We start from the raw sequence: 15,164 nt of genomic DNA on the forward strand, positions 1-15,164 counted from the left end.
TGAAATAACAAAACGAAGGGAAATGCTTCCACAAGGAACGTACCATCAAGCAATGAATACAACGCATGAAAGGTATCAGACGGAGCTAAACGCAGCAAAAACAATCAACCAAGGTCCATCATAATGCACAACCATTACAATCAATACCAAACGGAACGGCCCCAAGCGTGTCTGTCAGCGCGAGCGGTCTGGCGTAGCCTGCAGCGGAGGGTACCGTGGACGGACGCACGGCAACAAATATACACCACTAACCCGGACACAGCTCTAAACGCGCGCCGCGCTGGTCTGTGCCACGTCAGCCCTGTGTAGCCCAGAGCCCCTTGCGTGTTTACAAAGCTAACGGCTGCCAGGCACCGAGAAGCCGGCCGCCTTCAGGCCCCGACCGTCCCCTTTTCCCCGACGTGGACAGACAGCCACCTCGGGCTCACAGTGACAGAACGACACAGGCTGCTGTTGAAATACCACAAAGTGTCATACGATGGTGACAGTGACATCCCAGCGGACTACAGCTACGCTCGTGAGCGGACGTGTTGACGAATAGGGACAGTGTCACTGAACAAGCCCTGTGCTAGCATTGGGCGTGTATGAAGAACTTGGCCAAAAAAAAAACGCCACGCAAATGCAACAAAAAGAATGGGTGAGAAAAATGTGAACAAAATAATACACTACAGAGCAAACAGAACGAAAATGAGACGCACCAAACCCAAAGGTTATAGCCAGAAAGCGCTTGGCGCACCACCTACTGACATCCGTGACATCTAGAGCCATTCCCGGTTAGCGCTAGGTGGCAGCAGCGGCCGGGTTAAGCGTCCGCCGTGGACACAAATACCTCTCAGAAACGTCTGGAAACGAGGCGGAGTGAACGAGCCGGCCCGGCTGTCGGTCGTCGGCCGCGGGGCTGCGGACGGCACCAGGTCAGAGGTCAAGGCCGTAAGTGCGCCCACCGCCCGACGCCAGCCCGTCCCAGTGGGCAGTACCAGCCGACAGCTGGCCCGTCAGGCCGACAGAGACAGAGACGCGCGGGCGCGGCGGCGGCGCGTCAGCCGACGGGCGCCGCGCCTCGCTACAACACTACAGACGACAGCCGCCCGCCAAGGGGCGGAGAAGTGCGTTAGTAAGACATGATAGCCGGCACGCGGCGGCCGGGCCAGCGCGCTCACCTGGGGCTGGCGTCGCCGGACTCGTGCTCCAGCTCCAGACCGCGCCGCTCCTGCCGGGCGGGCCGGCGCCCGGGTCAGTGAGAGGGGCGACACTGGACGAGTACAGGTCTCGCAGCCCAAGGGCAGCGGGCAACACAATGCAGGACGTGTCTGTATCTGATACGAAATATCGGGATCTGGGTGAAACTGAACCGAACGCATCGCAAACCGTTCAGCCATGTCAGCCCTTCTCGAAACACAGATTTGATCATGCGCTCGGCCAGCCACACGTTGTTTTGTTGCGTAACTACTTGATGACATACAAACGACACGACCGTGCCCCCACCGAAGCCGCGCGGCCCGTGCGTGAGCCAGGGCCGGGCCCAACCTTGGTGATGCGGTCCACCTCTTGCTGGCGGATCTGGCGCAGCCGCTCCTCTTCGCGCCGCTTCTGCTCGGCCACGCGCGCCTCCTCCTCCCGACGGCGCATGCGCGCGAACGCCTCCTCCAGCTGCGGAAGCGAGACCGGGTCAGAGGGGCGTCATATGACACCCAGCGGTGTCAGGGGAAGTGCCCGATGGGCATCATGCGACACCGTCCGTATCCAACCAATAGCCACAGGGGCGTCACAGGACACTTAGCTTTCTCTGGCGCAAGGTCAGACGGACGCCGTACGACACCAGACGGCACAAGCTCCCGCTTCTGAGGCTGTCGACATCTAACAGCAATAATAGTCCGCACCGCACTCACAACCGATGACCGGCCTAGGCGGGGCCAACATAACGTCATAGGAGGGTTGGTCCAAAATCGCTGAGCTGGACGTCTATTGAGTAACAGATTGTCCTGCTGATGGGTTTAGAGAAGATGGACGCCTTCTGCTTATGCTACACATCACTTGCACTCGTCAAGCCAAGAGCACCAACCAACCGAGGTATGTTGTGCTGCGAGCAGCGCGGGAGAGGCGCCACGTCACCTGCGCCGGCGCACTCACCAGCGTGGTGCGCTTGAGCGCGTCGAACTTGTCCTCCTGCGACTCGATGGTCTTGAGGAAGTCGTCGTGGCGGCGAATGAGCTCCTCGACCTCGCCGATGCTACTGCCGACGGCTGGGTCCGTCAGCACCGGCTCCCGGCTCGAGAGCCACGACTCCAGCTGCGCCGCGTCCCGCTTGAACATCTGCCGGCGGCGCCGCACACGCACACGCGCCGCGTCAGCGCGCGGCTCGGCGGCGGCCGGCGGCCCGCGGCCAGCCGCGCGCCGCGGGCAAGCCGGCCCAAGCACGGACGGCCGCAGCTGGCGCTGGCACAGCGGCTGAGGCTGATGCTGGGTTATCGTGTAGACTACTTTAGGGAGGTCCCTACAGATCGTGTCAGTAGTGTGGTCCACCGTCCGCGAAGATCAAATGTCTGTAGGCCTGTGACCAAAACCGTCGGTTCTTCTCCCCACGTAAAGTGCAGGCGCCATCCAATCTCACCCAGCCCCCGCGGCCCGTGGCACCAACCTGTGTGTCCAGACTCTGATTGTAGATGTCGTTGCGGTCGTTCCAAGTCTGGCCGAGCAGGTCACGCCGGGCGCCGAGCACCGACACCTTCTCCTGGATGTCGTTGGCCATGAAGTGGCCGCTCATGACGAGCTCCCGGCCGCGGGCGATGAACTGGGGACCGCGCGGGGGTCGGTCAGATCATCCACCCACTGCGAACTACGTGGGAGACGACCAAGCAGATGAAATAAACGTCTTCCACCCGGCGCATTCATCTGTCCGACACAGAACATCCGCGCAAGTGGCAACTTTTCTAGCTCTCGCAAAAACGCACGGATTCGTACAGCACACGCATGAAAGACAGCCTGTCTGTCAAGGCAAAACGTGATATGATCGTCGCATTATCGTCGGCAGTCCTGCAGCAGCCCGGCGCGCCGGCCGGTGCGGCGTTCACAGGGCGGCGGACCCGCCACTGACCGCGTCCACGGCGTCCTGTCGCGTCTGCAGCTCGGCCTGGTACTCGGCGTGCCGGCCGAGCAGGGCCTCGGCGCCGGCCACGTCCCGCGCCAGCTCCGGGGCCGTGATCTTGGCCAGCAGCTCGTTGATCCAAGCCCTGCCGCAGCCGGGCACGTCAACGTCGAGCCACGGCGGTGGCGGCGGGAGGACATACGGCGACGGGAGGACACGGCGGCGGGAGGACACACGGCGACGGGAGGACACGGCGGCGGGAGGACATACGGCGATGGGAGGACACGACGGCGGGAGGACACGGCGACGGGAGGACACAGGGCTGAGGCGGGAGGACACAATGCGCATCGGCTGCAAAAGCGCGAGATGTCCCGTGTCCAGAGAACTGGACACGGGCGACGGCGCATCACGCCGCAGATGCCATTCAAACTTACAGGAGTGCGCGTGTAGGGGAGGGGGAGGGGCAGCCTTCACGGTGTTGCCGCGCCAGCTGACCGCGCAATCCGACTAGAGTTCATGACGCGCTACGGCAGATGTGCCGCATGATGAGTTAGTCACAAAACACCACCTAAGCCACGCACTGAAAAGCTGGGTCACCACTCACATGAGATCCCTGTACTCGTCAAAGTAGGCCTGGATGTCAGCAGCCTGCTCGAGCTTGTCCTTCCTCTGGGCCGACTTGTCCAGCAGGTCGTTCCACGCCTGCACCGTGTCCTCGTGCTTGACGCTGATGTGGTCGCGCGCGTCCGGGAACTGCGCCGCCAGACGCTTGGCTTCCGCCACTACTTGCTCCACCTGCCGGACACGGACGGAATCACCAGAGGTCAACACGCGCCTGTGCGACCGGCCGTGGTGGCGCGGCACCGTCCGAGCGGAGGCTGGGCGCACACTGACACGCCATCGGGCCCTGTCCACCCTGCTCTGCCCTCGAAAGGGCGGACACAGCGCTGGCCGTGTATCAGCCGCTGTCGACAAGCATAGCACATTCAAGCACAGTGACCGGTTGAAATCACACCGCTCCATCGCTGGCCATGACAGCAATGTTTCCGCTCGGCCCTCCTGACAGGCCCAGCGTCTGCCTGGACAGGACCGCACTCGCTCATCAGACAGAACGGAGTCTGTCATTACCAGCTCATGTGACGGCCACACACTCTCTCCCCATACGCGCTGCTCAAGAGACTCCCGAGTCCCCGGGGCTTCATCATCTGCAGGGTCCCTTCGCACGTGCTCCCCAAGAGGCCCCCGGGTCTGGCCGTCCCTGCAGGCACCAGTATCATCTGACGGCCCGTGTCCTCGTGCCTACCTTCCCACCGGATCGGGCGCTTGGCCGTCCCTGCAGGCACCAGTGTCATCTGACAGCTCCAGTGTGTCCTCGTGCCCACCTTCCCACCGGATCGGCCGCCTGGCCGTCTCTGCATGCACCAGTGTCATCTGACAGCCCCAGTGTGTCCTCGTGCCCGCTTCCCCGACAGGTCGGGCGCCTGGCCGTACCTGCTCCTTGACGGCGGCCAGGTCCCGCTCGAAGCCCTGGTGCCGGCGCACCAGCGCCTGGATCGAGTCCAGGTCGTGGCCGTAGTCGTCTGTGGAGAGGGCAGCCTCCTTCTCCGCGATCCAGCCGATCGTCTCGTCCGCGTCCCGGTCGAACACGTGGACCTGCTTGGCGCCCAGCAGAGCCTGCGGGCAGCGGGGCCGACCGTCGGGGTCAGGCGGCCGTTCGCCGGGGCGAGCGAGCAGGCCCGCCAACGGCGACAGGCCACCAGCTGATCACGCCACCCAGGTGGCGCGTCAGTATCGCGCGTGGAAAAACATTGACACTGGGGACACGGGGAAGAACATTGAAGCGCTCAAGGTAACGCGGCAGCGTTAGCAGCGAATGCCACCTTCTCAACGTGTGCACAGTAACTGCGCGACGGACACACCTATCAGAAGCACTGGCTTGATCTGAAGACCCTAGCCTCAGTACGGTGGACACGGCCGAGCGGGCGCTCCCAGTGCGGCGGCGGCGACCTCACCTCCTGGCGGGCCTGAGTCAGCTCGCGCAGGTCGTCCCACATCTGGCGCAGGTCGGCCGCCCTCTGCAGCACCCGCTCCGGCTGCGGGTGCTCGGCGGCCACCAGCTGACGGGCGCTCTCCTCCACGGACGTCACGCGCTCCTCGCTCGACTGCAGCCCGCTCAGGAACGTCTCGAACTTGTTGATCTGCCGACCGGGCGGCGCCAGGCGTCAGGTGGGGCTGAGCGGCCAACGCAGGCTGCGGAGGGGCCCGACTGAACCCGACTAGCCCTGTTGACAGTACAGCGGGCGGCCAAACAACATACTCCGGCACGCGCGACAATAAACCAACCGCGCTGCTGTAACAACAGAACAAAGCATCACTGCAGCAGCAGTGTTACCGGGTGCATGCTGGCCAGTACCCTGCCGCACCATACACGGGACAAGCGTGGCCACGCACCAGCAGCTCCACGTGCTCGACGTCGCGTCCGTAGTCCTCCGACGCGGCCGCCTGCATCTGGCCTGACACCCAGTCGGCCGCCTCGTCCGCCTCGGCCAGGAAGCGGAAGAGCCGCTGGCTCTGCTGCAGCAGCTGACGACGCGTCTCCAGCAGCGCCACCAGCTCGGCGTACTGCTGCTCCAGCTCCGCGCGGCGCGCCGACACCGGCTCGGCGTCGAAGTGGCCGCGGTCCGACAGCCGCTGGCACAGCTGCGACAGCTTGGCGATCACCTGCCGAGTGGGCGGCCGGGGGCGGCGGTCAGCGGCGCGGCGCGACCATCGCCAGCTCGTGCGAGAAACGGACACGGTAAGCGAGCCGGGAGCGGCGGTCAGTGGCGGCAAGACCATCGCCAGCTCGTGAGAGCAACGGACGAAGCACGGGACACGCGGGAACCCTCATCCCGCGAACAGTGTTGTACGTCATTGCCACCCTGCCGCTAGCGCAGACGCAGTCATTAGACGGCGTTATGCGCAGCTCGGCCTCAGAACAGTCCGCGGCAGGCTTCGACGCACAGATGACTAGGTGATGCCAGACCGAGCGTGGCCTGACCGAGCGTGACCCGCTACAGCGTGGTCCGCCCGAGCGTGGCCTGCTCGAGCGTGGCCTGCCTGAGCGTGGCCCACTCCATTGTGGCCCGCCCGAGCGTGGCCTGCCCGAGCGTGGCCCACTCCATTGTGGCCCGCCCGAGCGTGGCCCGCCACAGCGTGGCTCACCCGAGCGTAACCGGCCTGGCCTGGCCGCGCGGAGCCGCTCACCTGGTTATAGTTTGAGATGTCGCGCTCGATCAGGTCCAGTTTCTTGATGAGCGACGTGACGGCATCGCGGTCCCTGCCCGTGTCCTGCGAGGTCAGCAGCGGCTTCCGCTCCCTCATCCACTTGTCCGCCTCCTCGGCCTCGGCGTAGAACTGCGGCACGCACAGGGCCGGTCACCACGCGGTCAACAAGTTCCGGCGACGCGAATCAACGCTCCCAGCCAGCCGCCATCACAATGCCCCATCAGCGCCAGAGCCACTCCGCGGCATAGCCCGGACAACGGCAACCCAACAGCCAGCGTCATTCATCTCCGGTCCGTGGCACAAGCCTCCCACTCGCTTCACAACACTGGCAGAGCAGCACCGGTCACCAGCCAAGCTGGGAAGTCCCAACCGGCCGGGACCGGCTGACCGGTCCGGGGCGGACGCACCTGCTGCGACTCGGCCGCGTCCAGCAGCCGGAGCCGGCGCACGCTGGCCGCGTCGCGGAGCTGGCCGTGCCGCTCCTGCAGCAGCCGCCAGCGGCGCTCCACCTCGCCGGCCGCGAAGTGGTTGGCGCGTATCATCTGCTGGGCTGCGCTGCCCAGCGCCGCGATCACGGGGTCGTGCGACTGGATCTCGGCCTCCAGCGCCTGGGTCAGCAGCAGCGGCGTGAGACACGGGGCAGCGGCGCCAGGCCGTCACGTCACGTCGCGCCACGTCGCGTCACGTCGCCTCACCTCACGTCAAGCAGGCACATCACAAACACCGACGGCAATCGGCCATGGTCGATGGCCGCTCTGACACATCACACGCGACCAAAGAAGCTGGAGGCCATCCGCCAGCCACGGCGCGGCGCCGTCGATCCGGCCTCGGCCCGCGGTCTGAGCGCCGGCCCTGGCAGTGCGCACCTGGTGGTTCTTCTGCAGGCTCTGCACCTGGGCCAGCGAAGTGCCCAGGTCGGCGGACGTGACCATCGGCTCCTTCTCCGCCAGCCAGCTCATCTCGTCCTCCACGTCTCTGTCATGGAGAAGGACACGTTAAGTTGGCTACTTACTGGATACAGAGGCGTCACTTCCGGACACGGGGCAACTGACTTTCTAAAACAGAGGCAATGACAAGAACACATTAATTGCCACATATCCCCAGTATGCAACACTACAGCACCGATCCGGCCCAACTCCGATTCCCATGAATCCCACGTCTTCTGCGACCGAATGTGATGCCGACCGTGGCGCCCTGGCAGGCACGTGGGCGGCCCGGCAGCAGGCAGCGGCCCGAGCTGGCCGAGCTGGCCCAGCAGGGCCGCTGCGGCGCGGGGCGGCCGCCCTCACCTGATGAACTGGTGCAGCTGGAGCGCCTCCTCCAGGTTGTCGCGCCGGATCTGCAGCGGCTCGGCCAGCCCCGAGAAGCGCTGCGCCACCTGGCCGGCCCGCTCGGCGATCTCCTCGCGCTGGAAGTGCTGCGAGCGGCCGAACTGGGCAGCCGTCTCCTTGGCCTGGCGAGCACGCGCAACGGCCGGCGTCAGCGCGGCTGTTGGGCCCGGCGCCGGCACGACAGACAGAAGCCGGGCTGACAGCCCGGCAGCGACGCGCCACGGACATCGGACGCCGCAGATGGACACTGCTACAGCGCGTGCCCTTGAACGGTTAAACCAACTCCACATCAGCGAGTGCTATTACCACATTCCACACTAACATAACAGAGCCTGATGAGCTGGTAAGAAGGGCGCTGTTGGTCGCATGCACGTGCTCGGCTGGTATCCAAGTGTTGAGCCCCGGTGCCCACGAGTGCGCCGGCCGCGGGGCGTGGCCGCGCGTCTCCGCACCTGCTGAACGGCATCACCGTGTGCGTGGATGTCAGCCTCCAGCAGCTGGTGTCGCTTCAGCAGGTTGGTGACGGCTGTCAGCGAGTCACCGTGGTCCTCGGAGGCCAGCTGCGCCTCCGCCTCGTCCATCCAGGCGTCCAGCTCGTCCAGAGTGCGCAGGAACAGCAGCGCCTGCGGTCGATGGACGGCAGCATCAGGCGGCGGTCAGGCGGCGGTCGGCCTGGTCAGGTGACGACGCGCGGTCGGAGCCGGCCGCCCAGAGCGCACAGCAGACCATCGGCCGGCGTCACACGCGCGTCGCGCACCACCCGGTACGACGCCACTGAAACGCACGCTGTCAGCAGACCCCGGGGTACTCCGTCCAGCGCTCCGTCTGCCCATCCGGGCGCGGGCCGCCAGCCGCTGGTCGGAGCCTGACCTGGTAAGCCTCCTGGAGTCGCTTCTTCTTGAGCGTGGTCTCGTCTTGCAGTTGGCGCCAGAGCGCCTCCAGCGCGTCCAGTCGCGCCTGGATCTCCATGCCGGCGTAATGGCCGGCCGTCATCAGCGCCTCGCCCTCCTGCCGGCGGCGGACGGTCGATGTGACGGCAGCCGCGCCACGCCTACCTCACGTGCGGCACGTGGCGTGGCAAGTCATGTCCCGTACCAAGACGGGTAGAGATGCAGCACACACACGCGTGCGAGCCTACAAACACACACAAACACGGGCGCACGGACAGGGAGCCGGCCGTTGAGTGGCGGCGCACCACCAGGAGCTGCGCAGACATCTGTCCGCCGGCACGTCACGACTCCGCGGCAGCCGCTCCGTCATGGCCGGCCGGCGTACCAGCGCGGCCGGCAGCTGCCAGACACGCACGGCAGCTGCTCTGCCCCGCGCGCTTCCCCTGACCACTGGCTGGCCGGTGGTCCTGCCTCCCGCTGCAGAACCTGCCTGCCTGCCTGCTGCAGACGTCCCCCCCCCCCCCCCCCCCCCCAGCTCGGTCTCACCTCCCGCCCAAGACGACCGCCTGTCGGCCCGCCCTGTTCAGCGCGCCGGACAGGATAGTTGCCCCCGCGGCCGAGCGGCGGCGCACCTGGTTAACGGCGAGCACGCGGCCGGCGTTGGCGTGCAGCTCGGCCTCAAACGCCTGGTGCTTCTGGATCTTGGACTGCAGGTTGGAGGGGTCGCGGTAGGACTCGTCGCACGCCACCTGCATCTTCTCGCCCAGCCAGGTCTCCGACTCGTAGATGTTGCGCAGGAAGCGCTGCAGCTGGAGCGACTCGGCCAACCGCTGGCCGCGCACCAGCGACGCCTCCTTGATCCGGTCCCTGGCGGCAGCAGCGCCGGCGTCAGACGGGCCGCCGCCCGCGCCGCTGCGGCGCCTCCAGCGGCACCCGACAACTACGTCGGACAGCCTCGGACGCTGACCTCTCGGCCGTCAGACAGCACATCCCGTCACATCGCTGACAGACTGCATATGTGACAGATGAGCTTAGACAGTCTAGTGCACATCACAGACAAGTGCGATTGGTATTGACTGTCGGCGCAACTTCAACATGATCGCCTTGCCAACAGCGTTTGTGGAGGTGTGCCCCGCGCATGGATGGCAGTAAGACCAGGACAGGATGGCGCCTCCCTGACCGCATCTCGGAGCGTCACATGTCCAGCCGTCGCTGGCCGTGCCCACGGAAGGACGGCGGTGCTGTGAAGCGGCCGAGCCACAGACCTGCGCTGGCAGACGGCCTGCAGCGTCTGCTGTATGCTCTCTGAGTCGCAGTGTTTGCCGGCCACCAGCTGCACGGCCGAGTGCTCTAGCTCGTCGACGCGGCTGGCCTGCGCCGCGAACGTCTTCTCGAAGCTCCTGTGCTTCTTGATGAGCGCCTCTACGCTGGCGATGGAGTCCTGTGGCCGGCGGGAAGGCCCGTGTCACAGGCCAGGCCGAGGCGAAGCAGGCCGGGCCGCACCGACACACGCACAGAGAGCGCCGCCAGGGACGCCAGGCACCTGCCCAGCGCGGCGCAAACCGCCACCGGGCACCTGGCTGAAAGCCACGGCCAGGGACGCCAGGGACTCGACCATAGCGGCGCAAACCGCCGCCGGGCACCTGGCTGAAAGCCACGGCCAGGGACGCCAGGGACTCGACCATAGCGGCGCAAACCGCCGCCGGGCACCTGGCTGGAAGCCACGGCCAGGGACGCCAGGGACTTGACCATAGCGGCGAAAACCGCCGCCGGGCACCTGGCTGGAAGCCACGGCCAGGGACGCCAGGGACTCGACCATAGCAGCGCAAATCATGTTTCATCCCATACTGCACACCACCAGCTGGAGATATGATTTAACATTTAGCTTGGGTGCAGTAACAAATGGAGGTTTATACCCATTCACGGTGATGGCAAATACAGCAATACCCTGTGGGCTTATTCCACACATGGCCGCTCATGTCCAGCCAACCGTCAGACCCCGCAGGTGTGTGGGAGGCCCCGGCGGTCAGGGCGCCCGGCACCAGTCGGCACAGCGGCGACTACGGCGCCGACGCACCCCGAGGTCGTCGTTGTTGAGGAACGCCTCCTTGGCGGCGAGCCAGGCGTGTGCCTGCTGCGCCTGCCGGTCGAACAGCTGGCGCTGGTGCGCCTGCGTCAGCCGGTGGCGCCGCTCCTCCCAGCTGGCGCCGAGCGTGCGCCGCAGCTCCTCCAGGTGCGCCAGCGACGACTCCACCTCGTCACGGGCGTAGTGCTGCTGCTGCACCAGCTTGTGGCCAAAGTCCTTCAGCTGTTTGAAGGCTTCCTGGCGTCCGTCCATTTCGGCCTTACGTTCCTGAGAGAACACGGGAAAACATCAGGCCTTCACCCAGGCGAGACACCGTACGGACTGCCATCTTTAAACACGCGAAATAGAGCCTATGTTTTGTCTCAATCACCTATCCCACTTACAATTTTATCCAAATAAACGCGCCCGCACGCATGCAGGTTCTACTGCCTCCGCCGCTCTCCGTGAGCGCGCACCCGAGCCTGACTCCAGCGGCACACGCCGGCCGAGCACGCACCTGGTGCAGCTGCAGCAGCTGCTCGGCCTGCTCAGCGCCGCCGCCGTCGCCGCTCTCGGCCATGCGGTTCATCATGTCGCCGACCCACGTCTCGAGCTCGCGCCGATCGGCGTTGAACTTCTGCAGCGTGTAGGAGGAGGCGAGCAGGGTGCGTCGGTTGTCGCAGCTGGCCTGCAGGCGGCGCCAGCTGTCCTGCACCACCTGCAGGCGGGCGCGGATCGGCGCCGCCCGGTCCGGGTACTTCTGCATCAGCCGGCGCGCCTCGACGTCGTGCTCCTGCGGGCGGCCGCGTCACCCCGTCAGTGGGGGCTGTCCCCGGCGACTCTGCCGTCCCCAGACCAGCCGTGTGGCCGGAGCCACCTGGCGGCTACATCAAAAGCAGCCGACCCCAGACCAGCCGTGTGGCTGGGGCCACCTGGCGGCCACACCCAGACAGCCGTCCCGGGCGACTCTGCCGTCCCCAGACCAGCCGCGTGGCCGGAGCCACCTGGCGGCCACACCACAGACAGTCGTCCCCAGCCCAGCCGCGTGATCAGAGCCACCTGCCAGTAACACCACAGCCAGCGTGTGTACACGGACAGCCGGTGCACACGGTGCTCAGTCTCCGGTGGACATGAGCCGGAGAGGTTCACCAGCCTGGTCACCTCAGACTAGTTCAGTTCCCTGATCACGTCTCCACCTGACCGTGGCCCACCGGTCGTCGGCGCAAGCCGCCCTCTCACCTTGAGTTTGCCCTCGATGGCGCTCATGTCCCGCTCGGCCGCCTCCTGCTTGCGCTGCAGCGACTCCACCGAGCCGAGGTCGTTGCCCGTGTCCTCGGAGGAGAGCGAGAGCGCCTTCTCCTGGACACGCTCGGCCGTGTCGGCCAGGTCCCGGTTGAAGGCGTGCACCTCGAGCGCCGCCGACAGCTGATCCCGGTAGGCGGAGAGCGCGCCCTGCAGCGACCTCCACCTGGCGGCGGCCGCAAGCGTCAGAGCCTCACGGACATCTCACCTAGACGGCGCCGCCGCCGCGGACCCGGCTCAACCATCGGCAACACCGAAGGCAATGCCAGCGCTGCATGACATAACTGGGGATTCTGCGTGTTTATACGGGTAGGGCCTGGTCATACATCGGTAGACGACCCGTCGTCGGTGACCCACCTCTGATTAAGCTCGTCCCGTTTCTGCTGGACGGCGCGGTTGTCGCCCTGCCCCTGGCGGATCAGCTTGTCGGCCAGCGCGTTCATGTTCTTCATGCGCACGTCGTCAACGCGCATGTCCGAGTCGACGTCGTCCAGGCGCCGCTGCAGCGCCTGGCAGTGCTCGTAGTCGCGGCCGGTCTCAGCCGCCTGCACCAGCATGTCCTGGACGAGCGCGCGGCAAGCCGGTCACCAACGACCCGCAGCAACCACCCAGGCGGTCATCGACAGACTACAGAGCGTTGTAGTCGGGTCACCAATGAACAGCATAGCAGGTACGAAACCTTTTCTAGACAAGACGCTTCTCCAACGCCCGGCAAGAAAATATGAAGACGGCCGCTGGCCTGCTGCCTCACGATGCCACAGCCCGCCGATCCGTGCGGACGACCGGCGCTGCGGCCGCCAGACGGCGCCACTGACCTTGTCTCGGATCCAGGCCTCCACCTTCTCGACCTGGTTGTTGAAGTCGAGGATGTCCTGCGCCTCCTCCAGGCCGCGACCGCGCGAGACGCTCTCAGCCAGCAGCTGCTGCCAGGAGGCCAGCAGCGCCTCCAGCTGCTGGCGGATCTCCCGCGAGCTCAGGTGCCGCTGCTGCAGCAGGGTCTCGCCTGCCGCCGAGGGCGACACGCCCGGTCAGCGCGCGAGGGAGATCAACCATAGCTCGGGTGCGGCTACACCGAAGGCGCACGTAGGTGCCTGCGTGGCGCTAGACACGCACGAGGGGGGGGGGGGCAGCGCAGAGATCTGCCATGGGGAGGGGGTAGCGTGGCGGGCAGAAGCGGGGCAGGTCCAGGAGTGCGCACTGGGCAGCAGGTAATCATTGCACATTTTGCGAGCAAGCAGGCGACCGTGGCTCGCCCCGGCCTGGTGTCCCCTCAGCCCACGGCGTGTGCCTGACCGCTGGCTGTCGACACCGCCACACAGTCGGGACAGCCGCGCACGCCCGTCTTCCATCCTCACCGCCGCCGCCTGTTCTACGGACGGTGACGCACTACCAGCGGCTGACCTTTGTCCTTGATCTCGGCGATGCGCGGCTGGTTGGCGGACAGCTCGGCCTGGAACGCCTGGTGCTTCTGCAGCTTCTTGATCTTCTCCTCGAGGCTGGTGACGTCGCTGCCGACCCGCTCCAGCTCCAGCGCCTTCTTCTTGTCGCCGATCCAAGTCTCGGCCTGCGGACAGCAGGCGTCTGGTTGGCAGGCCCGGGTCCACGCACACAAACAGTGGACATCGCCGACCAACCCCGAGCACGGCCAGCCCGCCACACACTGCTGGCGAACGTGGCTGACAGCAGACCGCAGCGGGCCCCACCATATCAGGCGCCTCAAGCGGGCGCACGCACACTGCGGACATGCTCAACAGATCAAGCTGACACTTTGAGTTGGGAGGTTCAGCTCCTGGGGACATTTGCTAAGTTGAATAAGCAAGGTCAGAATTTTCTGGCCGTCTCTCATCAGAGTCGCCCCGGCACACCACGGCCGCGGTCTGACGCCGACTCCGTCTCTCACCTCGGCGCAGTCGCGCAGAAACTGGGCGTGCAGCAGGGAGTCGTTAAGGCCGCGCCGTCGCTCCGACGCCAGGTCACTGACCTTCTGCCGCCGCACCACGCACTCGTCCAGTCTGCCGGCCGGCACACGGCACGCGGTCACGTCACCGGACACCACCGGCGGCGGCGGGCACCAGCACGCGCCGAGCTCGCCGCCGCGCGCCAGCCTCGCTACACTGCACTCCTGGCTCACTGCCGAGGTCTCAGACATACGCAACGTTGTCTAACGGCCAAGAACCGACGGCATTTGCCTTTGGCAATGCTGAAAGCTGCGCAGAAGCAACGCCATGTGATATGCGGCTTCGGGTTACTTGTGCTCCTGTACGGCCATCCCTCGTCCAATGTTCACGCAAAATGAGTCGACTTCGCGTAATTGTCAGAAATGCACTCCATTGATTGAAGAATGTCCCTCTACATCGCAATGATTGAGACTTTCGCGAAAACAACCAGCGAGGAGCTGTGAGCGGTGAGCCGTGCGGAGGGCGCCGGCCTTCCGACGGCACCAGGACTCAGCACCAGCCGGCGGCCGGCCAGGCCCGGCTGCAGCAGCCGCGCCGCCGCCGCACGTCCGCCGCTCTCACCGTTGCTTGATCTCGGGGCTGCGGAAGTGGTTCTGCTGCAGCAGCTTGCTGCCGTGCTCGGACAGCTGAGACAGGCGGTCGTTCTGCACGCCCACCAGCCGGTCGAGCGCCTCCTGCCGGCGCACCTCCGCCTCCACCGAGTCCACGGTCGTGCCGAACTCGGCCTTAGACAGCGCCGCCTGTGGCACGGGGAGAGGACGGCTGGTCTCTGACCGGGGTCGGCACTCCGGAGCACGGAGAGCGGGCCGACCGGAGCACCGGCAGCGACTGACCGGAGCACCGGGCAGCGGCTGACCGGGACACCGGCCAGCGGCCGACCGGAGCACCAGCTAGCGGCCGACCGGAGCACGGCCAGCGGCCGACCGGAGCACCGGCAGTGGCCGATCAGAGCACAGGCAACGGCTGACCGGAGCACCGTCAGCCGCCAAGGCCGGCCCCGAACGCTAGCTACAGATCCCACATCACATCCAGACACAGTCTGCACGCACCGGCCAGCTGTGCTCGACCCATGGAATGTGTCCAACGTTTTAACATCATCCCCGTTCCTGCTGGGATGCCTGCCTGAACGCGAGTTAGTGTTGGACGCTCTGTGCATCTCCCACCTCGCTCGGAAACCAGACGAGTCACTCGGTGTCGCATTCAAAAGGCGACCGTGTAACCCAACGTCCTCGACCATGCGAACTCGGAAAGGCGGCAAATCATCCT

The 15,164-nt window shown here is 65.8% G+C and overlaps 1 protein-coding gene across 1 annotated transcript in view; it reads right to left on the reverse strand.

The window, feature by feature from the left end:
* LOC119091254 (spectrin beta chain, non-erythrocytic 1) overlaps positions 1-15,164 on the reverse strand; it is a 118,494-nt gene that overhangs the window by 9,143 nt on the left and 94,187 nt on the right. The window contains exons 41-66 of the mRNA XM_037213922.1: positions 14,460-14,638; positions 13,841-13,952; positions 13,342-13,504; positions 12,756-12,943; positions 12,298-12,500; positions 11,878-12,106; positions 11,156-11,431; positions 10,651-10,926; positions 9,839-10,014; positions 9,206-9,440; positions 8,554-8,691; positions 8,136-8,306; positions 7,642-7,805; positions 7,219-7,327; positions 6,760-6,960; positions 6,332-6,481; positions 5,537-5,806; positions 5,098-5,283; positions 4,577-4,759; positions 3,690-3,880; positions 3,095-3,230; positions 2,639-2,791; positions 2,131-2,313; positions 1,528-1,650; positions 1,161-1,210; positions 830-898 (exon numbers count right to left, since the gene is read on the reverse strand). Coding sequence (XP_037069817.1) covers positions 830-898; positions 1,161-1,210; positions 1,528-1,650; positions 2,131-2,313; positions 2,639-2,791; positions 3,095-3,230; positions 3,690-3,880; positions 4,577-4,759; positions 5,098-5,283; positions 5,537-5,806; positions 6,332-6,481; positions 6,760-6,960; positions 7,219-7,327; positions 7,642-7,805; positions 8,136-8,306; positions 8,554-8,691; positions 9,206-9,440; positions 9,839-10,014; positions 10,651-10,926; positions 11,156-11,431; positions 11,878-12,106; positions 12,298-12,500; positions 12,756-12,943; positions 13,342-13,504; positions 13,841-13,952; positions 14,460-14,638 — 4,514 coding nt within the window. The remainder of the gene's footprint in view (positions 1-829; positions 899-1,160; positions 1,211-1,527; positions 1,651-2,130; positions 2,314-2,638; positions 2,792-3,094; positions 3,231-3,689; positions 3,881-4,576; positions 4,760-5,097; positions 5,284-5,536; positions 5,807-6,331; positions 6,482-6,759; positions 6,961-7,218; positions 7,328-7,641; positions 7,806-8,135; positions 8,307-8,553; positions 8,692-9,205; positions 9,441-9,838; positions 10,015-10,650; positions 10,927-11,155; positions 11,432-11,877; positions 12,107-12,297; positions 12,501-12,755; positions 12,944-13,341; positions 13,505-13,840; positions 13,953-14,459; positions 14,639-15,164) is intronic.

This window comes from Pollicipes pollicipes, unplaced genomic scaffold (assembly GCF_011947565.3).
Source record: "Pollicipes pollicipes isolate AB1234 unplaced genomic scaffold, Ppol_2.1 Scaffold_3447;HRSCAF=4054_pilon_pilon_pilon, whole genome shotgun sequence".
Classification (NCBI taxonomy): domain Eukaryota; kingdom Metazoa; phylum Arthropoda; class Thecostraca; order Pollicipedomorpha; family Pollicipedidae; genus Pollicipes; species Pollicipes pollicipes.